General features: G+C 52.4%; 2 protein-coding genes across 16 annotated transcripts in view; both read left to right on the top strand.

Moving 5' to 3' along the window:
• Nucleotides 1-9422, top strand: part of ATP2B2 (ATPase plasma membrane Ca2+ transporting 2) — a 378716-nt gene extending 369294 nt beyond the window's left edge. For 12 of the 15 annotated variants that reach the window (XM_070776843.1, XM_070776841.1, XM_070776840.1 and 9 more), the window contains one exon: nucleotides 6276-9422. In XM_070776843.1, the coding sequence (XP_070632944.1) occupies nucleotides 6276-6587 (312 nt within the window). In that variant the 3' untranslated portion in view covers nucleotides 6588-9422. Of the gene's footprint in view, nucleotides 1-3404; nucleotides 3460-6275 lie in introns of all 15 variants that reach the window. The other 3 variants (XM_070776845.1, XM_070776844.1, XM_070776842.1) reach the window with 1 other exon arrangement.
• Nucleotides 9423-13815: 4393 nt separating this feature from the next.
• Nucleotides 13816-22969, top strand: part of SEC13 (SEC13 homolog, nuclear pore and COPII coat complex component) — a 35259-nt gene continuing 26105 nt past the window's right edge. The window contains exons 1-5 of the mRNA XM_019984909.2: nucleotides 13816-13951; nucleotides 16440-16484; nucleotides 18671-18786; nucleotides 21252-21403; nucleotides 21761-21894. Of these exons, the coding sequence (XP_019840468.1) occupies nucleotides 13949-13951; nucleotides 16440-16484; nucleotides 18671-18786; nucleotides 21252-21403; nucleotides 21761-21894 (450 nt within the window). The 5' untranslated portion in view covers nucleotides 13816-13948. The remainder of the gene's footprint in view (nucleotides 13952-16439; nucleotides 16485-18670; nucleotides 18787-21251; nucleotides 21404-21760; nucleotides 21895-22969) is intronic.

Raw genomic sequence — 22969 nt, 5'->3', positions numbered from 1 at the left:
TCTGCCCTGTGCCTCTGACAGCCCCGGCTGCCTCGTATACTCTTCTCCCTGCAGCAGGGCTTGGAGCACAGTGAAGGCCTGAGCCCTCCCTGGAAGGGTCAAGGCTCCTGACCCCATTCCCCTTGACCCGGCGGGGTCTTATCTGGGCTGGCTGCCGGCAGGCTTGTGGACCTGGTCCAAGCCTCAGCTTCCTCCTTCCTCATCAAAGGGGCAGCCTAGGACTCTGAACTCCTCCCACGAGCTCATCTCCTTATACCGTGGCTTCCGCCCAAGGTCACTCATCTCTGGCCTTGTCTAGATCTTTCTGAACCCCCTAATGGCCTCGGGCCCCAGAGGGCATGAGAAGATTCTGTTTACCACCTGCCTCCCTTCCCTGGTCTCTAGTCAGCCCCTCCCAAACAATGGGGGAGCTGTAGTCTGGTCCCCTCTCTCCCAGCTGTGTGCTCACTCCCAGCCCTCGGGCTTCTTTCATGAGACTCCAGGCCTCATCTCTTGTAGTTTATAAGGGACCTCTGTCCTCTTCTAAGCACAGAAGACCCAAACACACATCCTCTGCCACCAGGCAAGAAAGGACCATGTGCTGGGTGGGCACGATGCTGCCCGAGCCCTCAGGCAGGAGGCACAAGTCACAGGGCGCTGTTGGTGGTGCGTCCCATGAACCCTTCCGTGGGTACAGTCCCACCAGGTATGTGAGATGACAGGAGGCATGCAGAAACGTGGCAAAACCCTGTACTGGTTCATCAGCATGAAAACACAGCGATGGGGAAACCAGAGGAGCCAAGGTGAAGTGGGGCCGTTTGAGCAGATGGTGCCTGAGCCTCGTTTCCAGGAGGCCTTGTCACCGGAAGTCAGTGCCAGGCTCTCTCTGGGCAGGAGGCACTTTGATCCCACCCTCTTCTCCCTTCACACCAGAGAGGCCCCTCCTCAGCAGGAGGCCCGCACCCATCGGCCTTACTCCCACATCAGCTAAGCCGTGGCCTTGCTCAGCGGTGCCTCCTACCTCCAAGCATGGAGACCAGAAGTGCTCGGGGCTGGACAGCCAGTGGGGAAGAGTCCCTTTCTCTCCGTTCCCACATCCCTCCTGCATCCCTCCAGCTGGTCTGACTCCCAGGAGGTCATCTCCAGGTCCAGTCCTTTGTCCTCCCTGGCTCGGTCTCTTTCTTGAAGCGTGGGGCCCCACTCGTCCTGGCCAGCACAGAGCTCACTGCGCTCCTGGCCACCCCGCAGCCTCTCCCTTGTTCGACCTCACATCTTAGCTCTCACGGTCTCGAGGAAAGAGCGCAGTCGTCTCGAGTCCTTTCTTCTGTTCTTTATAAAACCACTCAGTAAGGCTAGTCCTGGGCCAATTGGTTCTCAACACTCTTCCTTCAGAGAAATGCCCATCTCCACCTGCCTTTCGCTCCCTTTCTCTAAGGCAGCTTCCTTTCAGGCCAAGTTGATCCCTTTATCCCATGAGGTGACCCAGCTTTGGAACAGCATTTGAGAAGGAGCCTACAGGTCTTGCCCATGACCCGTCATTTTCTCAGAGGACCCTAAAGGGGCTTCTTAAGCATGACTCCCTTGCCCAAGCACCATCCTGCATCTCTCCAGGCATCACGCCTCCTTAGGGATCTTGCATTCCTACCTGTGATTGCAGAATCCAGCCTGTGACTCTGGGTCCTACTAGGACCTTTTCTTGGGCATCAGGTCTCCAAAAAGAGCCTGAGCATCCCCCTGCACGAGGGTACTTGTTCCAAAAGGGATCAAAGCCTTTGTGGTCTCAACACACAGATTTGGGTCAACATAGTCATGACGTGAACTCTAAACATATACCCCTTAGTTTCTCCTTTGCTTGAATAGTTTCTATAGCCATGTCGCCGCCTCTGGTCTCCAGGGACTCCAGGAGCCCTCTGGGTACCAGGCAGTTCCCTCCAGAAGCCCAGAGGCTTTCTTGGCACAGGTTGTGAAGCAGGTGGCCAGGAAGCAGGGCCCCACATGGGGTGGATGGAGACATGGGCTGCCCCTGCCTCCGCCGAGCAGGATCTCCCTCCCAGGACTCTGGGTAAAGGAGGGCTGCCTGCTGAGGCAAAGAACACCTGGGCTTTCTGTACCTTTGTTGCTGTTCAGTCGCTCAGTCGTGTCCGACTCTTTGCGACCCCACGGACTGCAGCACCCCAGGCTTTCCTGTCCTTCACCACCTCCCGGATTTTGCTCAGACTCATGTCCATTGAGTCGGTGACACCATCCAATCTTGGAAGGAGTCCAACCACGGTCCCCTGGGCTATCAGAAGTGACCACAGAGACCTAGGGAAGGGCTGTGTCTGTGAAGCTGACTTCTGGAACACCCCCAGCAAGTCCCATGTCCCTCCCCCAGCACCACTGTGAGACAGAGGGGCCCCAGCAGACAGATGCCCTGCAGTGACCGGAGAGTGTGGTCAGACTGACATTCAAATGATCAGAAGGAGACTCTGGCCCACGACCTCGCTTTCCTCTTCCGATTCACTCAAAAGCGAGTTTTTCACCTAGAAACTTAATGGCACGCCCCTGATACTTGAGCCTAACCCACCATTTTCCAAAGCACTTGCCCACATCCTCCACTCCACATGTACCTCACAACTGAAATGCAAAGACGGAGGATCTGCCAATACCTCCATTTAAGTGAGCAAGTCTCTGAGGCTCAGAGAAGTGGCCTGACTTGGCCAAGATCACACAGCACGTAAGTGACAAGAGATCTGACTCCAGAGTCCCGCGTTTTACCCACCACCCACACCACTTGCCAGACAAGCCCACAGAGGTTGAGTTTCCACCGTGGAACCAGTGCCCACGCCCACAGCCACATCCAGTGAAAAGCAGCCAGTGCTCTGGGGGCCAGGGAGCCAGGGAAGCCATTCCTCCTCTTGAGATTTCCATCAGCCTGGCAGCGACTGGGGTGGGGGTGTCCTCCCATCAGCGATCAGGAAGAGTTAGCTTTCAGCTCTAGGATCTGAGGCCAACCTCCACGGCTCCTCTCTCTCTTACTCCCACAAATTCCTAACCCATCTCAGGCCGTCTTCATATTCAGCAAGTTCGTAGCATGCTCCATGTTCATGAGTGAAGTTCCTGTTCCTTCAAACCAACCAGGCCCAGAGCATCAGACTCCTAACCCCAGACGGGCCACTTTCCCCATGCCTTCCCAGTCTAGAGAGGGCATGCCCCCTCCCAGCCCCCTGCAGATTCCAGGTTCAGAGGACCACTAGGATGAGGAGTCTGTGTCTCTTAGGCGGGATATGGAGAAGAGAAGGAAAGGAAGCCAGAGCTCTCATTAGTATCCTGGTAACTAATTTAGTGCAACTTGGGTTGGCGAGGAAATGGCTTGCTTCTGGTTGGTGGTGGGGGGGAGCCAGACCTCTCCGCTGTCTGAATATTCCATGTGTTTGTTTCCCTAGAGGGCTAGAGAACCCTGGACACAGAGTTCAGCAAGAGAGAGTGAAATTAAAAGAGGTTGTGAGTCTTTAACCTTGAGCCTGAAATGAATGTGAATCAACCCCAGACTCTTGGCTTCCTTGAAGCCGGGTAAACATTCGAGTATGTCCAACCCACCCCAGACCGGGACCTGTGCACCCCCCTTAGAGCACCCCGCCTCCCCGCCCCGTGTGCTGATGAAACCAAAACACCTGAAGACCCCAGACCCTTCCTCTCTTCCCCCCTCACCCCACGTCCCAGGGCGGCTCACGCCAGCACAGGCCCATCCCCAGGGCAGGCAGGGAAGGGGAGACGGAAGAGCTTTTTTTCTTCCCATACTGTTTTCCATTTCAGCCGCGAGAGATCCGCAGTGGAGACTTGAAACGGCCGTGGCGGGGTGTCCCGGAAAGTCTTGTCCCCACAGTCTTTGTCCAGAGCAGTCCATTCTTTCTGTCGTCTCCATTCCAGGGGGAGGGCGAGGGGCCTGCATCTCATTGTGTGTCGTCCCCTCCGCGTTGTCAGTCACACGACAGGGTCCTGCCACCATCCCCCCTCCTCCACCAGGCGCTCCCCGGCTGCCGTCTCATTGCAGCTCAGCCTCCGAACACTCTGGGCACGGGGCTGAGCAGCTACAGTGGTCATTAGTGTCCCCCTTTTACAGTTGGGAAGACTGAGGCCTACAACATCTTTTTTGTTGTTTTCACTTAACCAAGGGAGTAATGGCCCAGTTATCAGGAGGTCAGAATACTGCATAATCTCTACAGGCCACAGATAGGGTGTCCAGGGAGAAGGACGTCTCTGAACAGCCACATGGCCATCACGGAGGGCCAGTGCTAGCACATGGTGTCTGGCTCTTGCTTAGCACCCAACGCCTTATTGAAAGCAGGATCCCACCAGGCAGATTTCCCCAGAATCCCCAGCCCAACAGCACATAAGAAGGACCAGAGACAGAGGTGGTTTTGAGAAGATGAGGAAGAGTCAGAACTAGTAAGTGATGGCTGGCAGCAGAGGAGAAAAATTAAAAAAAAAAAATCAAAACTTTGGAGTCTTACATAATACCAAGAGGGCTCACTGACAAACTTAAATTCTCTGTGTTCTCTAAATTAGAAGGCAGAGGAGCTTATGATGTGCTTTGCAAAGACTCCTCTCTGCAATAGTCGAGTAAACCCTGAGCTGTGACACTTAAAACCATCAGCCACAGTCATCATGAAAAATCACTTCCATGGACAGGGCTTTCCCGCCACGCACCCCACCAACCTGGGTTTAGTGCCACAAATCCCGGGATTGCGAGGGCCTTCCCACACCCACCCTGTCCGGTCCTCTGCCCCCCACCCCCAGGCCTGTGATGTGGGGCAGGAAGGCCGAGCTCTCCGGGTCAGCACCCCTACCTCCTCTGCTGAGGGTCTGCTCCCCCGAGGCATCATCGATGCCTGTTTTTCCCTCCGCCTGCTGGCTCTGCTCTGAGTGGGGGCTGGGAAGAGAGGAGGAGGCGCTTTTGTCCCTTCGGCCCCTCACTATGGCAGGCAGGGCTCCCCTCCCAGGAGTTCAGGGACGGGACCCTCTCTTCAAAGCGAGGGTTCCGTTCCTGTGCCCTCTGTGAGGCGGGACGGGGCTGCCAGCCTGGTGGCCTGGCTCGCCTGCAGTCAAGGCGCCAGAAGTGGGGGAGCCGAGACGCAGACTCGGGCCTTCCTGACTCCGTGTCCACTGTTCTGTCCGCTGGTCCGGACGCCTCCGTGTCCGGCCTCCTTCCGTTCAGCAGGGAACCCAGCTTCCAACTGAGACCCAGACAATAAAAGATCTTGGCTGTTCTGTGGCTTAGTTCCGAACCCTCTTAGCATCCTACCCAGGGGCTGAGTCGGCCCCTCTGATTCTGGCCTCATTTTGGGGTTTTGTGTTTTCAAAGCACAAATAAAGAAAGAGGGAAAAAAAAAAAACCAGGAAATCAGGGACCCCAAAGCCAACTCCAATGACTGGCCAGAGCTTTGAGTCTATACTCGAGTGTTTACCTCCCAAATGCATGAAGGAAAGAAGCGTTGGGTACAAACGACCTCCGTTCACATTGTGCAGGCTTCCAAGTGTAGCCGTGTGTCTGTCTGTGTGTGCCGTGTGGTTCCCGTCCCCCCACCGCAGCATGCTCCCGAGCCCCGAATGTCATCGGCCGCCGGCTCCTCTGCGCTTTCTGGCTGCCTCTGCTGCACCCCAGAAAGCCCTGAGTTGGCTTCGGTTTGCTTTGCTGCTTTGGTTCGATGTCCCCTTCTCTGTTTGGCCCTCATGTGTCCCCCCTCTCATCCCGGCTCACCCAGCCATCTGTCCTCTCTGTTCCTTTTGTGTGTGTGACGCGTTATCTGTTCCATGTCGTGTGGTTCCTTAACGGTGTGTGGTTTTTCTAAGATGAATTCTTCTTTTTTTTTTTTTTTTAACAAATAGCCTCTCCTTCTTCCTCCTTGATTCCCACCTGGCCCCGCTACCCTTCTGCATGGTCGAAGCTCTGCTTTCCAGTTAACAAGGCTCAGTCTCTCACTAGGTCTGGGTGCCCAATGGAGTGGACTAAGCTTCCTCTAACCACTGTTCCCCGTCGTCTCTACGGCGGGGCTTCCTTCCTTCTGTGCTAATACTGTAGTCTGTCCCCAAACCGATCAATTAAAATCAAACAAACAAAAAAGACCTCTCGGATGCACATAACCTGAGCCCCCTCCCTCCTCCATTCTTCCGGCTCCCGTCCCGTGGATTCCAGCCGCCGGCTGTGCCCCGCCCCCTCTGCCTCCCCACCCCCCTCCCCTGAGCCCACCCCCGACCCCCAGAGCTTGACCACCGCCCGCCCGGTGGTGCGCCTCACCCCCGCCCTTCCCTTGCAGATCCGCGTCGTGAAGGCGTTTCGTAGCTCTCTCTATGAAGGTCTAGAAAAGCCTGAGTCTCGAACCTCCATCCATAACTTCATGGCTCATCCTGAGTTCCGGATCGAAGATTCGCAGCCCCACATCCCCCTCATCGACGACACCGACCTGGAAGAAGATGCCGCGCTCAAGCAGAACTCGAGCCCGCCCTCGTCGCTCAACAAAAACAACAGCGCCATCGACAGCGGGATCAACCTGACGACCGACACAAGCAAATCAGCTACCTCTTCAAGTCCAGGGAGCCCCATCCACAGCCTGGAGACGTCGCTTTAGCTGAGGAACCCCCCCACCCCAACCCCGCCGCCACACCACACCCACCCCCTACCCGGGCAGCCACCCATCCAGGCACCTGACTGACCCAAGCAGCAGCGAGCAACAGCAGGAAAAAAAAACAAAAACCAACAAAAAAATACTGGCGAGAACACCGATTCCACCCAGCAGACCCTTTTTTTTTCTGGCTGCGATGCTGTTTGAACTCTTTTTCACCTTGAGGCGAGGGCGGGATCTCGTGGGGAGCGGGGCTTAAGGGAGTGAGCGGGGGTTTTCCCAGAACTAGCCCTTCCTGGCTCCCGCCTGACATGGACCAACCATGCCCCCTGCCCAGCGCCAGCCACATCCCTGCATGAATGTACTGCATACTTCCGGTCCTCCCCTGGTTTGGTTTTTGGGGGGTTGGGGAGGGGTTTTGTTTTGTTTTGTTTTGTTTCTTTTCTTAGGCGGGAACTGCAAAACAGACTCTTTTCTGAGACTATTTATCCAATCCACTGGTCTGTGAAGTTTTTGAGATGCTTGCATAGCATGGTCTCAGTTGTACAGGTTAATTTCACAACTTTTTGAAATTGCAGAGCTTAACTCGCCTGGTAAATTTGCACCAATGGAACCGAAGAACTTCAGACACTCACAAGGTTATATCCATTTCTTTGTATCTATATCAACGTATACTTCTCTGAGACTGTATGCGTCCATATAGATAGGTAGACATATATATATATAAATATATATACATGGATATATAAAATTTTTTTGCCGGCATGTTGCCTTGTTTCCGCTTAAATTGCTCTATTTTAACTTATTTATGTCCTAAAAGAAGAATGTAATTTGTTTACAAACCTGTAGATAACGTCTTCGGCTATTTGTATGGTTTAAGAACACTGGGGGCTGAGATGCTGTAAAAACAGCTCAGCCTGGCAGACACCTCCCTGGATTGCACCCCTCGATGTTTTACGATAGCCATGCTCTGATTTTCTTTTGCCTGCTATTTCCGTTCGATAATGTCACTACCGTGGGAGGCAGGAGTCAAGTGTGAGCGGGTATCCATCCCGAGGGGTCCATCAGCGCGCTCGGTAGACAAAGCGGGAGGCGGAGAGAAGTCCTCGTGGGCTCCACGCACTGATGGCCGGCCGGCCGCAGGGCCGCGGGGTCCGCAAGCACTGAGTGAAGACTTTCTCTCAATGAAACTCACTTGAGTTTACTGAGAGCACTTCCGACAGAGGTTCTCTCTGGCGCTGTCTGTGCAGAGACTGAGGTAGTGCGGCAATATTATAAATGCTGTTGTGTTGATTTTCTTTTCAGTTAGTAATTTAGAGGCTTATTTCCTCATAGATTGCAGCAAATGTGCTGATGGCCGATTGGATGAGGATCTTAAGGCTTGCTGCTTTTATTTTTATTTTTGAAGAAGAATAGCCTTTTGCTCTGCACTACTTAGATCCGAAAGAACCTTATGATGTGTATATTGAGATGTATTCAGTGTGATTTTTTTTAAACCAAATCGTCTTCCTGTAGTCACAATATATACTGTAGCCTTTGAACAGCAAGTCTTGCTTTCCCAGACAGAAAGCCATTCTGAAACCCTGCAGTATCACAGGTGAGAAAAGGTGGTTATTTCTCCCCCGCCCCTGAGACAATAACAGCACTAGTAATCCCACTTAATAAGAGCTTATTTAATTGTATGTCAGCCTCTTAACTGCTAAGCACTTTGTGGGTATCAGCTTTTTTCATAAAAGAACTTTTGTATTGAATACAAAGTTTGCTTTGAGACTTTTCAGCATACGATCTTTTTCCATAAACTTGTACAGTGCAAAAGACATTTTGAATACCATGACCGATGATGTCCCATGCTTCAAGGAAAACCAAAACGCTTCCCGCCTCGCTTGCAAAATGCATTCTTCATACTGACCCTTCCCACGGTTGCTCTGTGTCAGCCCGGGCCCTTCCCTTCTCCAGGCCCAGAGAATTCTTCCACAAACAAGATTGAGAGCCACTCGGGAAAAGAGCCATAGTCAGCTGGGAGGGCATGTGTCTGGACGGCTGTGGAGAAACCCGAGGGTTTGGGATCCCAAGACAGCCCATCCCACCTAGCAAGACCTTCCTGGAAGGAGGACCTTTTTTGAGCAAGAGCATCTCCTGAATGTCGAGAAGCAGCATCTCTGAATGTAGCCAGCAGAGGGAACTGCGTCCCCTGAAGGGGTGACCAGCCCTCAGACGTGTTTATTGGATTCCAAGACCAACACCGCCCACACCGCCCACTGCTCTCCTTCGAGAAAGACCTGCTCCTGTAGAACCTGGGGCAGCTTTGGAACGTGGTGTGTTTTTTTCGTCTCTGTTGTTTTTTGTAGTTTCCTTTTTTGAGGTTCTCCATCTCCCCCTGTGTTCCCACCGTGTGTCCATGACCTCATTCCATGACGCCAGGAAAGCCCGGCTTGCACATGAGGCCTCCTGCTCATTTTCAGCCAGGACGCAAGGGAAGCAGGAGGGGTCTCCCAGAGCGGGGCTCAGCTCCAGGGAGAATAGGGAGCCATGGAAGTTAGACTGCCCCCATGTCGGTGCTGGTCTTTTCTTGTCAGGAATGATGGATGCCCACACACACATACACACTCATACCCTCACCCTCACACTTGCACCCACACACAGAGGAAATGACTGGTTTGTCAGAACTCACTGTAGTACATAAAGCTTGCACTCGGCGTCCTATATCTAGCAGCATGGGGTACGTTTGGCAGTTCACCCCATTAGGGGGTAAATAATTTATGACCATTCATCTGTTTTTATGAATTTTTTTAATCTAGACAATAATTGTAAATAAAGAACTCACCATCTCTGTTCATTTAATACTATGCAATGGTGATGCTTTCGATTGCTGACTCTTCCTACTCCTGCAGTGTGGTTCTGAAATGTCTGTGGTCTTAAAAAAAAAAAAGGCAAAAAACAACATCAAACAGAACACAGTGACTATACACTCTGTAATATATACTTTTTTTTTAACTGGTCAGGGACTGCACCATCCTCTTAGATTCCTGTCTGCTCTCTGGACAGGTTCCAGAAGGAGGTAGCAGACTCGGTTCTGAGGTCTAAGCTCACCAATTTGTCTACCCCTCCACAGGTGAGGGACGAGCAGGGGGCCCATTCAGTGAGCCACCCACCTTTGGAGGTGGACAGGGAGGAAACTGAAGACTTTCCTTCCTAACTCAGCAGCAGCCTGGGTTGCTCCCACCAGCCCCCACCCCCCGTCCCATGGCCCCTTGTGCCCATGTCCCAACCAGAGCAGAGAGCGGACAAGAAAGAGGGATCCCTGCTTCTGAGCACAGACCAACGGCGGTGACTACGGTGGGGCGAGGATCCTGGGCCTGTCTCAGCCCAGGCAGCCCAGTGATTGAACAGCCACCCTTCTACCACATTGAAATCGCCCCTTTCCCACACGCTGGCAGCTTAGAGAGACTTGCGTCTATTTCTAGAATTTCCCCTCTGTTTCCTCATCAGGGTGTCTCATCTGACCAGCCACCTAGTTTTGATTATTGTCACTTTATATGATGTTTTTATTATGTGGTGGGACAAATACCCTTCGTGCTTTTTTTTTTTTTAAGCAAAATTTCCTGGTTATTCTCTCACGTCTATTCTTCCAAGTAAATTTAAAATGTTGCCAAGTCCTGCATCCTTCTGCCCTCCTCTCACCCCAAATATTGGGCCCTTTCATCACAGGTGCAAACGTCATGCTGCCATTGTAAGCACTGTCCACTCCGGCTCACTAAATAGCCCTTTAAGGAGAAATAAGAAGGGCATCCTAGCTCTTGAGGGAAGCCTGATACTCCTCCCATCATCTCACCTGTCCCCTGAGCCAGGGTGTTGTCAGGAGAGGCCACTGAGCCCCCACCCAATATCAGTGTGGGCCCCCAAATCACCCACCTTGCCTGTGATGGGGTGGACCCTCCATCCGCCCCAGTCCAGGTGAGATAGAAGGTTCTCTCCCAGACTCAGAGCTACCAGAACGTGTACCCCACTTGCCAATTCTCCTCATGGAGAAATGTTTATTCCTGGCTCCTTTTCCTGAGCTGTTTTTGTGGGGAGGGGGTCACCCCTTGCTCTTTATTGACAGTTTTCAGCAGGTCCGTGATAGGTCCTCCGGGATGTAGCCGTTTCTTGCCTGGACCGTCTCACCACCCTGACTCCCCCTAGTGGTTCTTGCTCTACTTGCAGGAGGCTGTCAGATCAGTACACTGTGACATGCCTCCCAGCCCCAGACTCTCTCCAAGGGGCCCCAAGATCCCACCATTAGAAGGTGTGGGGAGAGGATGGGACGGGCTGCATTTCTCTGAAGGTTTTTGGGTCCTCCAGAGCCAAGGCCAAAATCAAACAATAGCGGAAAATCCCCAGGTCTTTCTCAAGTCCCAAAGCGAGCTCTCCTGATTTTGACATAAAGATCCTGTCTGCCCAAGTAGGGGAGGGGGAATCCCAAGCCCTGGGCATCAGCCATCACCCCCTCCAATGAAAACAAGATATTTAAGGCTGCTTTGGGACCGCCCATCTCGGCTCCCCCAAGTCTTGTAACGCCTGTGGTGCTCTCCCTCCCGACCTTTCCTCTCGGGAGGGTCGGTCGCCACACTTTGCTAACTCTTGTGTGCACATATTTTATACCAGAGTAAGCAAGGAAATGGTGCCGCCTCCAGCTTCCTGAGCTGCCCGGGCTCTGGGGGGCTCTGGGACAATCGGGGCTGGGAAGTGACTGTGCTCTTATTGTACACTCTCGATTTCTCTGTATCTCTGGCTTGTGCTCTTTGTAACTAATGGGATTTGTCTGCCTTTTCAACACTATACTGAGCAATAACAATAAATGCACACGTGGAAATGTAGACACAGTACACATCACAAGGCCTTTTTCCGCGGGATGGCTGGGTCCCCGCCCTCCGTGGACTTGAACTCAGAGGGAAACTGAGTGCCTGGAAGGGAAAGGCAGTTTGCCTGAGGGTGCACAGGGCCGGGGCAGTCTCTCTCCTTCCACTGAGTCATGCCTTCCTGTACCATTTGAGGGAGGCAAGTTCAGTGTTCCGTGAGTCATTAAACCTCCATGAGGAATAGCTGACAAGCCCAGACGGCCAGACTTTTGGGGGAAGAGACCTCGGGAGGACAAAGAGGTAGAGATTCAGGTTCTAGGGGCACCAAGGAAGGAAAGCTAACAGTGGCCTGACTTGGGGTCTGGGATTAACCAGAGGGAGGTGATGGGAGATATGGACAAAGGATGTAGGTATCATCCCCTCCTGGGGACAGGGGGATGCAGAAGGGAGCCTGGCTCACTAAGAGTCTGAGCTTTGCACACCTCTGGTGAACATTAGCAAAGAACAGGAACGTGCCCAGGTCAAGAGACAGTCCAGTGTTGGTTCAAAAGCTGAGGGTCCCACGTGCACACACACGCACACACAATCCCAGCTCTTCTCAGGGGACTCCCAGAACAAGCACCACAGGCCCAGTCAGCTTCCAAACCCAAACCCAGTTTCGCATCCAAAGTCCATTTACTCCCAGCATCAACCTTGTAGAGGTTTTATTACAGTTTCCACCTAACAGAAGAAGAGACAGCAGTTCAGAGAGGTGAAGGGTGTGCCCACCTAGTAAGCAGGAGATACAGTATTGATACCTGGCAATCTTGATGCCAGGGTCGGCACTCAAAACTTCAGTTCCACCAGCAAATACCTTAATGAATAGGATACAGTTGCACCGTTTCTCCCAAATCCTCAGTCTCTCCAACTGCAGTGCCAACACTAGGGAGTTCCTTATGCCCCATGCATTGCGTTTATATCTGGTGTGTCATTGTCCTCATCTTATACTCAAGGAAAGTCGGGCTCAGAAAGAAGCGACATGATTTTATCGCTCAGAGAATCATCTACAGATCTAAGATCAGGGCCTGTCCCTGGAACAACAGGAGACCCAAGAGCCCCTCCCCCTTTGCTCCCTGCAACATTTTTTTTCCATCATAAACACCAGTCCTCAAACCTCTGGAATATTTTCCCATTAGAGGGAAATTGGAGGTCTTGAAAGCTGGGGTGGGAGTGGAGTGTGAGTTGCAATCTGCAGGTCCAGCCCTGAGTTCTGTAAGACCCCACTCTCCGGCCCCCTCTCCCAGCTCCTTGATGGCCTGTCACACTCTCTGGGTCTTAACATTATCCCTCCAGCAGGAACCATCTTCTGCTAGGACACTTCCCTCCAGTTTCAAGAGAGGAAACAGGGATTCTGACTCATCCAAGGGGAGTCTAGGTTCCATCCTGGGTCACTGAAGTTCTAAAAAGCCATGAGAAGCTCAGGGTTGCCAGACCATGTGAGGCTGAGGGCAACCCCCACCAGGGGCTCTGTCCAGCTACAGCATTCTCGCTGTGCAGGTGAGAAGCCAGGGACCTAAGGGTTGGGGAAACTGGCGATTGGGTCCTGGGCTCTAGCTGTAGGAGTCGAGCTGAGATCCCTCCTTGCCTGGGGCATCTAGCCGGTGGGCCAGATTCACAGGGTCCCAGAGCCGTGATGGAAAAGGCAGTTTCGGAGGCATGGATCCTCCGGCTTGGAGAGGGCAGGAAGAGAGACAGGCTCAGCTCCTGGCAAGGGGCTTATTTGCTAGGCTTCTTTGCCCCTGGTCCCAGCTTGGGTCCTGAGGAGACACTAACAAGGAAGAACAAGGACCATTCTGGCCACTACCCCCAAATTAATCATCCTAAAATGTTCATTGTAAGGCCCGTCGCACCCAGAACCGCAGAAACGTTCCTTACTGCTAAGTCGCTTCAGTTGTGTCCGACTCTGTGCGACCCCATAGACGGCAGCCCACCAGGCTCCCCCGTCCCTGGGATTCTCCAGCCAAGAACACTGGAGTGGGTGGCCATTTCCTTCTCCAATGCATAAAAGTGAAAAGTGAAAGTGAAGTCGCTCAGTCGTTTCCGACTCTTAGCGACCCCATGGACTGCAGCCTACCAGGCGCCTCTGTCCATGGATTTTCCAGACAAGAGTACTGGAGTCGGGTGCCATTGCCTTCTCCAGAAACGTTCCTTAGGAGTCCCTTTTTTTCCTGTGTGGGCTCTCAGGAAAAGGGAAGGGTTGGGTCGCGAGGGAAGACGGGCTAAAGCTTCAGATTACAAGTCCCGGGTCTGGGTCGCCATGGAAACGAGAGTCCCACCCCGCTCTGGTCTCGCGCGCTACGCACGGAGAAGGGGAGGAGCCGTGGCGCTCAGAAGAGGACGGAACGTTTGTGCGAGTGGAGCTTGCTGCTGCCCGGAGGCTCCGCGTCGGGACCCGACGGGCTTCCAGCCCGACGCCGGAAGTGAGCTGTTCCGAAGCGACGCCGGGTCTTGCCACGTCTGAGTCCTGAAGTCGCTGCTGCTGCTACAACCATGGTAAGTGTTGGGGTCGGGGTCGCGGCCCTCCCGGGTCCTCGCCGCGCTGAAGTTCAAGCCCCATTCTGGGGCCGTACAGTTCTCCCGCACCGCTTCGGATTTGAAGTGGGGTGGCTCTGGGGGGTGGTCAGAGGGAGGCCGCGAACCTCTCAGAACTCTGCGGACAGCCTAGCTGCCGCGTCTCCTGCTCCTTCCTTTCCTTCTCCTCCCGCAACAATGGAAAACAAAATCCTAAACACCGTAGGAGCCGCTGTATTCTGAGCCCTTAGCGGGTTCCAAGCATTGTTCCTAATCTCAGCCTGCCCACAGCCCCGTGCAGTCGATTCCGTTAAGCCAGTGTTCTCGGGGAAATGTCTGTGCCTAGGTTTTTGAGGAAAGCTGGGTGAGCCCACAAGTCAGGACGCTGGGTTTGGTCCTTGCTCTGCAGGAGACTGGGTTTTAAGTTTCTTGGGGTTTTTTCTTGGCCTCTTACTGAGTAGGTACTGAGTAGAGTTGGGGTCCTTATGCCGTGACATTCAGCTTTTGTTAAAACTGAGTTTTTAACTCAGCAGTTCTGAAGAGGTGACTTATTTTGAGGGCTGTCTTTTACTACCCAGTGAAGACCAGACAACTTGAGGTGCTCGGAAGGATGAACTTTTTTTTTTTAAGTAGCTTAAAAAAAAAAAAAAAAAAAACACCACGCACTTATTCATCAGTCCTGGTTGGTGACAGAAAGTGGGTTCAAAATAAAGGCTGGTAATCTGCAGGGTTCTCTGATGAACTAGTATGAAACTACCAGGAAGTTATCTTCTTGTGTACTCAGCATCGGGCCATTAACTTAGGCAACTGGATGTGACGCCTGGATAGGCACCCTAGTGGGGTGGAAAGCTTTGTGGGGTAGGCATTACTAATAGCAGGTGGGGGCTCTTCTCCCAGCGCCACTTTTGACTAGCCCTGGAGCAGGTGTTTTCCTTTCTCTGGGCTTCATATCCTCAGTCAGCTCCTGTGAACTCTGCCCTTTGGCTTTCCTAGTGCACACATGAAAGCACTTTATAGCCCAGGCAGCTTGCTGCAGGTATGCTTCTCTTTCTCTTCCTTTCTTGCCTTTGCGGATCGTGGGGGCCTGCTTTGCCGGGCGTCTAGGCTTTGATGAGAGAAATTGCGTTTGCTTGATGCGCCCCTTTTGCACTGCTTTGCAACCATCCTCTCCCGGCGTTCTCCTTTCTGAAAAGTCGGGTCAGGTTTTAAACCTGCAGGACTCGTGCTGGGAAAAGAAATGGGGGAGACGGTAAGAAGAGTATCGTTTCCAGTCTGAAACCTCCTTTTCAGTCTCTCTTCTATCCCAAGAGTTTTGAGAGACTAGTGGTGGAACATAGTCAAATTGTCCATTTTTGTTCATTGACTTATTCATTCAGCAGATAGTCACTGAGTTCCTTCTGGTTGCAAAACACTGCTGGGTGATGTGAGAGGATGCAGAACTGTCGATGACACCAGCCCTGGCTCTGGGGAGCTCGCCTTCTAGTTGGGAGAAGGAAGCGTCTGAAGTGTAGACATTCAGCGTTGATATTCAGAGGAGTCTGGCCAGTCAGGACATCTGGGAATCTTCAAGCCCCGGTGTTGGGGGCGGGGTGTGGTCATAATTTGAGCTGAGCCTCAGAGAATGGATATGAAGGTGTGGTAACTGTACTCCAGCCAGCCCTGCGAACTGGACTCTGTCACAGGTGGTGAACCAGGGAGCAGCCTCAAGAGAATCAATTGAATCAGTCAATCAAAGTCTTCAGGTGAAAATCCTGTTATGCAGAAAACTGCCTGGAACATCAGAGGCTCTGTCCCTGAGGAAGGCTGCTCCATAGTCCAGCTGTAGCCCCTCGGAGTCCCTCTTCACCCCCACACGTAGCCAGGACCTCCTGTGCCACTACCCCCATCTTTGCTCATGTTATTCCCTCTGCTTGGACTGTACTTTTTTTCCCATGTGTTGGTCACTCGAGTCTTGTCCAACTCTTTGCAACTCTATGGACTATAGGCCGCAGCTCCTCTGTCCATGGAATTGTCCAGGCTAGAATACTGGAGTGGGTTGCCATGCCCTTCTCCAGAGTATCTTCCCTGGTCCAGGGATCGAACCCGGGTCTCCTGCGTTGCAGGCAGATTCTTTACCGTCTGAGCCACCAGGGAAGCCACCTGCCAAATTCCTCCTCATCTGAGCCCGTTTTTGTCCACCACCACCAGCCCCTCAGACTGCTATAGCCCGTACTAACCCCATTAAAATATTCATCCTGCCTTGTTGGAGTTACTTCCATACAGACTTCTCTGGGAAAGAAGTACCTCTTTTCTAGGTCTACATCTCCAGTCCCTGGCACAGTGCTTGGCACAACGAAGGCACTTAGAGTGAATCTTTACTGAATGAATGAATGATCAGATGCTATCAAGAACTTTAAAAGTGGTGGATTTAATGCAATGATTGCATTCTAACTACCATCAGTTCATTTACCAACAATATCTTTGGTTTTAGGTGTCAGTAATTAACACTGTGGACACTTCCCATGAGGACATGATTGTAAGTATTCCTTTAGCCCTTCCTCACATGCTGAGGACGTGGGCATCTCTGTTGATGATTTATTAATCCAGTGTGGCCCTGCAGCCTTTGCCAGTCAGGCTGTAACCTCAGGGGTATGGTCAGTCTCCAAGCAGGCCCTCTGAATTGACAGGGCTGTGACAGTCTGATCACTCGAAGTCAGGAGAAACCCAGAAACAGTTTGCAGCTCAAGGTACTTAGTCTCCTGGCCAGAAAAGTAACTGGCTCTGGAATGGGATGGAAGTGGGTGCAGAGGTTTGAAATAGTCTTCCCACCTATCTTCCTCCTGCTGTCACTTCTTAGCCCCATTGAAAAGGGGATTAAAGAAGGAAAAATAAGGACTTCTCTCGTGGTCCAGACTTAGGCTTATTGGAAGCATAGTCTTCCCTGCATTGGAAGCATAAGACTATGCTTCCAATGCAGGGAACACAGGTTTGATCCCTAGTTGGAAAGGTTCTGCCTGCTGTGTGAGGTGATCAAAAAAAAAAAGAAGGAAAGAAATAGGAAGATGACTCAATAAAAAGGCAGAGCCAGGTAGGACCACCACAGACGGCGGGCCAGACGGTGCCCTTTGAACCAGAAGCATTAACTCAGGGTGTGTCCTGAGAGGTGAACACCTGCTTAGTGTACGAGGACCGGGCTGTGGGAGAAGGTCCAGAGGTTACAGTCTCCAGCAAAGGATGCAGACTCTGCTTCATGCAGGGCAGGGAGTGCAGGAAGCCTGAGCAAGACCCAGGTCAGTCAGCCCACAGCACTGCGTCCCAGGCGTCCTGCGCTCACCACCTCCCTCCAGCTGTTGCCTTTGGGCTTCCGAGTGGTTGCTTGGATGTGGTCATCTTTGGAGACAGCGTGGCACCTGGGTAAAACCGTCAAATCTGAGGTCCCCAATCAATCTGTTAACTTTAAGATGATCCAATGTGAGGTCCCTCGTCAACCTGTTAACTTTTCTGAGCCAGCCTTGATTTTCTCGTAGCTGAGATGGGAAATGCCATGGGTGTGCCCCCTCTCTGGGCGGGTTCATCTTGGGGAACAGATGAGACAGGGTAGTAATGGGGAGCATCTGCATGCTCATGGCACATCCCACCCCCGGCTGAATTCTGCTTCTTCAGTGTCTCGTTTAACCTTCATGAAGTTGAGGCCATTATCAGCTCCGTTTAAAGGAAACTAAGGTTCCAGGGCATTAGGACATTTTCCCGAGGTTGCACGGCAGGCAACTTGAGATAGGATTGGAGTCTTGGTGCTGTGCCCTACTTCCTCCCAAAGTGTGTGGCAGCCTGCAGGAATAGTGCTTCAGAAGCACACTTACCTAGAAGCTCTGTCTCAGCACCGCCCTGCCTGCCTTCTGAGGAGCCAAGACCTGGAGTGGCGGGGACGCTTGACTTCCCAAGAGGAATCAGGATGTCGTCCTTGGGTAGAGAGATGAGGAAGGAATGTCTAAGCAGACAGAATAATTGCTTCCCTTTGAAAGGATGTAATTGCTCCTGATGACCACAGCATGACAGCTGATAGTTGAAACCCCAAAGGTACAATGAGGAAGACATGTTATCCGTTGGAATAGCAGGGCCAGCAAACGGGAGGGCCAGTAAGTTCAGCGAGGCAGCAGGCAGGTGGACTCAGAGGAGCCATCGCCCAGATGGACAAGGACGCTGAAGTGCTGGGTGGAGAGTTCGGGGTCCTGGGCACACTACTGGGGAAAAGGTCAGCTAAAAACCCAGGAACAAAGGTCCACAGAGGATCCAGGGCCATGGGTGGAGGAAGGGGCCTAAATGGCCGAATGGAACCCTGTGTCCTGGCTAGATGTGCCTTGTGGAGGACCTCACTGGGGCCCGCTGGTGGTCAGAGGCCTGCTTCTCTGAGTCAGTGTTAGCCCCGGGTTCTGGCACTGAGCTGAACCTCCCTGGTAGCATAGGAAGCCTCAACACAGTGGGGCGGGAGGAAGGAGAGAGAAGCTGCGCGAGCTTTCCTCCCACACCCCCCTGCCGATGGGGATTGGGAGGCCTTTCCCCGTGCTGTGAAGGGTCTGAAAGCAGCTGGGTGTGGTTTCTCTTGTCCCTTTCAGAAGGAAGTTGCCTGTGAGAGAAGTGAGAATGTCACCAAGCTAGGTTCCTGCCGGATAGTGATGATTCTCTGAGGTTCAGTTAATCTCAGGTCCTGTCCTCCCTCTGCAGCATGACGCCCAGATGGACTACTACGGCACCCGCCTGGCAACCTGCTCGTCAGACAGGTCCGTCAAGATATTCGATGTGCGCAACGGGGGGCAGATCCTCGTCGCCGACCTCAGGGGGTAAGTGCCCCCGACCCTGGACAAAGCCGCAGACGTGGCAGGAAGGGCTGAGAGCCCAGATCAGCACAGCCCCTGGGGTGGCTGGCGGAGAGGATTCCTGGTCCCGGCCACCTGACTGCCTCAGCAGGCGTCCTGGGCTAATGGGCCAGGAGCCAATCCCACCTCTGCCGCCCAGATGCCCACAGACAGCCCTGGGGTGAGAGTCAGGTTACCCCTCCATCTTCACCTGCTCACCCCCGACCCAGGCCTGGGCAGTGTCCGCCTGGGCAGTGTCCGCTCACAGGTCTTTAGTGGCTACTGCTGTGTTCAAAAGTGGGAAACGACCTTTTCTTTTCCTTTTTAAACACGTTCAGCACACATGATCTAAAGTGACGCAGAGTATAATCGTAATTATGTGGATCCCACTGTTTGGCCTGTTTGCCCCAGCAGGTACTCAGTGAGTATTTACAGATGTTTGGTTTACCCTTCTCCCTGTGGAGATTCTTGAGATCCTAGTTTTCTTTTTTGTGGCCACACTGTGTTTTTCCCTCTCAGTTCACTACCTCAGATGGATAGTGTTCTTAATCCAGGTTCCATGAATCTCCAAGGGTTCTGTGGGTAGAATTCAGGGGATGGTGAACTCGGGAAGGGGAAAAATCACATCTTTATTTTCAGTGACTCTGATGTGCAGCATTTGCTTCAATTACGGCTATAGGCCAGGAATCACAGTAGTATGCATGGTACCTGTCACTTTTTTTTTAATATTTATTTGTCTTCACTGGGTCTTAGTTGTGCCACTTGAGATCTTCTGTTTTGTTTAGACATGCAGATCTTTAGTTGTGGCATGTGGGATCTAGTTGCCTGACAAGGGATTGAACCCAGGCCCCCTGCAGTGGGAGCTCGGAGTCTTGGCCACTAGACCACCAGGAGAGTCCCCAGTACCTGTCACTTTGTTACCAGAAGAAGTCACAGATATTTTTTATATCACATTACAGTTGTAGCTTTCTCAAGCACTGGTGCTCATCGCTCCTGTGAAATTAGAATGGGTATTAGACTTGCCACTGGAGTTTGTTACTTAATGTATTAACAAAGAAGCACATATATCACTAATAACATAAATTGTTCTTTAACCTTTTGATGACGATTTCAGTATAAATGGATTTCGTGTATAATCCTCACTCTATGTATTTTATTGATTATCCTGAGAAGGGACCTTAGCCTTCACCAGACTACACAGGAGAGGGTAAGAATCCCTGACAAGTGGGTACTCACTGCATGTCTGTGAATGGATTAAAGAAAACACAGCTAAGTCAGTAGCCGTTTAGGAAGACAGGCCTAGACATTCCCCTCCTCGTGGGTGTCAGGAGTCGCGTGCCTGAGGAGCCCAGTGCCGCCTTCCCCGCCCCACGGCCGCTGGCTGAGAGCTCACAGGGCGAGGCCTGGCCGCCAGTACTGGCTTGGACACACTGTCCACTGTCACTTGGTCCTTTCTGCTCAAAGTACGTAAAAGACTGGAGGGTAAATTCGTGCCCCCATTCTTTGCTCCCTCAGTTAACACTATGCTAGTTGTAGGACGATGAGTCTCCAGGAGTTGCATTAGCAGCTCCTTTGTGGAGACTGCGCCTGGACCATCATCCCAGCTAAGGGAGGTGGACTCTTGAGTGTCCGCAGCCCCGGGTGAATGGATGAGCAGGGAGCAGCACACAGGCGTCGAACCTGTGTTTTTTCCTTTTTTTTTTTTACCAAGCACTGTTGCAGACTTTTAAATGAGTTATCACAGACATTTCCCTCATGACCACCATGTGAAAGAAGTCCCGCTGACATCTCTCTCAAGAGACCAAGCCAAAGAGAGGATAACGGCCCTGACCCAAAGTCAGGCAGCTAGTGAGTAGGGAATGGGTGTGAAAGAGCCCGTCCCATCTGCTCTGTGCTACCCACCTCTTGTGTGCTGGATGCCCTCTCTTCTGAGCAACAGACCCAGTACAGAGCCTGGCACAGGGCACATGCTCAAACAGTAGTGACCAGGTGAACGCACAGAGATGGGAAGGGAAGAGAGAGACCTGCCTTTTGAAAAAGTTAAAGAGTAGTTGAAAGTACTAAGATGAAACATTTACTGCCTGCTCAAGAGCACAGCCTCCTCAAGGGCTCTGCTGGCTCAGGACAGAGGGGCTGACTTGCTTTCAGCCTCAGGGTCCTCACTGTCCAGTGAAACTCCCTTTTGGAGTGACATTATTCACCTCTATCCCTTTTGAAATTCTTCAGCAGTTCTCTCCTGAGAAGCCATTCACTTCTGTCCAAAGTAGTGGCCAGCAGAGCACCCTGCCTTCCTTTTGCCCATCTGACCAGCCGGCAGAGCGCCCTGCCTTCCTTTTGCCCATCTGAACAGCCGGCAGAGTGCCCTGCCTTCCTTTACCCATCTGAACAGCCGGCAGAGTGCCCTGCCTTCCTTTGCCCATCTGAACAGCCTCTGGCCCTCTCGCCTGCAGCCATGAGGGTCCTGTGTGGCAGGTGGCCTGGGCCCACCCCATGTATGGCAATATACTCGCGTCCTGCTCCTACGACCGGAAAGTCATCATCTGGAAAGAGGAGAATGGCACCTGGGAGAAGACCCACGAGCACACAGGACACGACTCGTCAGGTACAGTGCGGGCGGGTGGGGCAGGGGCCGCGGCGGGAGGGTCTGTCCACAGCGCAGGCAAGGTCCTAAGGCTAAAGCCAGCACAGAGCGCAACAAGGACAGCAAAGACAAGGTAGTAAGCTTGGTGGGTTGGTTTTTTCTTTAAGGTTTATTCATTTTAAGTGCTGGTCTTTGTTCTGAGACTATAAGATAGGCTTTAGTTTATGGTGACGATGATATTAGTAGGTGATGGGTTTTTCAACTTTCCCCATGGTGATCCCTACGATTTTCCTTTTTTTTTTTTTTTTTAAGAAATTTAGTTAAACAGTAAGTCTCAGACATGAAAGTCTGCTCACTGTGCCTCCTTCCTCCCTGCAGTAAACTCCGTATGCTGGGCTCCCCACGACTATGGCCTCATCCTGGCCTGCGGCAGCTCGGACGGGGCCATCTCCCTGCTGACCTACACCGGGCTGGGCCAGTGGGAAGTAAAGAAGATCAACAATGCTCACACCGTAAGTCCACACCCTGCCTGCGGGTAGGGGCCGCTCTGCGGCCTCACCACGTGTCTGCTATTCACTCCTTAGAGAAGGGCAGGAGCGGTGTCCCTGCTGTGCGGTGGGCCACAGGAGGGCTGCTGAGCAGACACTGTTGGGAGAGCAGGTCTGAGCCTCTTTGTGCCAAAGCCAGACAGAGGCTACATCCAGGGAGGCCAGGCTGCACCTGCCTCATTCAGCCCAGGGCAGTGCTGGCACTGGTTCCTTCAAGTCAGGGAGGGCCAGGGCACTGGCAGGGTGGCAGCAGTAGCCTGCCCACCTGCCACCCTTGCTGTGCACACCGCAAGTTGACATGGCCTGCAGTGACCATTGGGAGCCCTGGAACTGATTGGTGTTACAAAAAGCATCATAGGAAGTAGTTCTCTGCTTCCTGTGTAAAGTTGAAACAGTCACGGAAGCACTGAACAGGGGTGGGAGGGCTCACATTTCTTGAGCCTCTAGTGTATGTCATGTAATCCTCACAGATGTTTGTGAATCAAAAAACTAACAAATGTACAGATGCCTGAGGTCACCAGTCCTGTTCTCATTTTGTGAATAGATACGTGAGGCTCAGATAACTGTATTAGAGGAGGTACTATGCTGGGTTAGACCACTGGAATCCGTGTACCTCTTGTCTACACAGCCGTCCAGCCTTGATGGCCCTAGCGCTTCTGAAAGCTATCCAGACGGAAGCCAGCAGCCCCAAGTCTAACCCTGTACTTTCACAGTTCTCAGATCCTGGGAATCCACAGCCTGCCCAGCCTTCAGGGCCCCAAGAGCCTGTCTGTGGCTCTTGTTACTTGGGACCCTGTGACCCACATCTGCTGACTAACATAAAATTGAATAGGCCTAGAGGCTTCTGGAAAGATGGCAGGGAATGACATCATAGTGCTTGAGTCTCTTCCACATCTCTGCATAGAAACCAACCGAGCAACTTAGGTAGCAAAACCAAAATTTTCTGAGCAGTAGTTAACAGCAGAACTGGTAAAAAGGTATTTCCATGAACTCAAAAATACAAGTGAAGAGGGATGGACCCAATAAATACAGCACCAAG

This window comes from Bos indicus, chromosome 22 (genome assembly GCF_029378745.1).
Source record: "Bos indicus isolate NIAB-ARS_2022 breed Sahiwal x Tharparkar chromosome 22, NIAB-ARS_B.indTharparkar_mat_pri_1.0, whole genome shotgun sequence".
In the NCBI taxonomy this organism is placed as follows: Eukaryota; Metazoa; Chordata; class Mammalia; order Artiodactyla; family Bovidae; genus Bos; species Bos indicus.
Note: the sequence above shows the minus strand (reverse complement) of the source record. Positions and strands in the feature narration are given on the sequence as shown.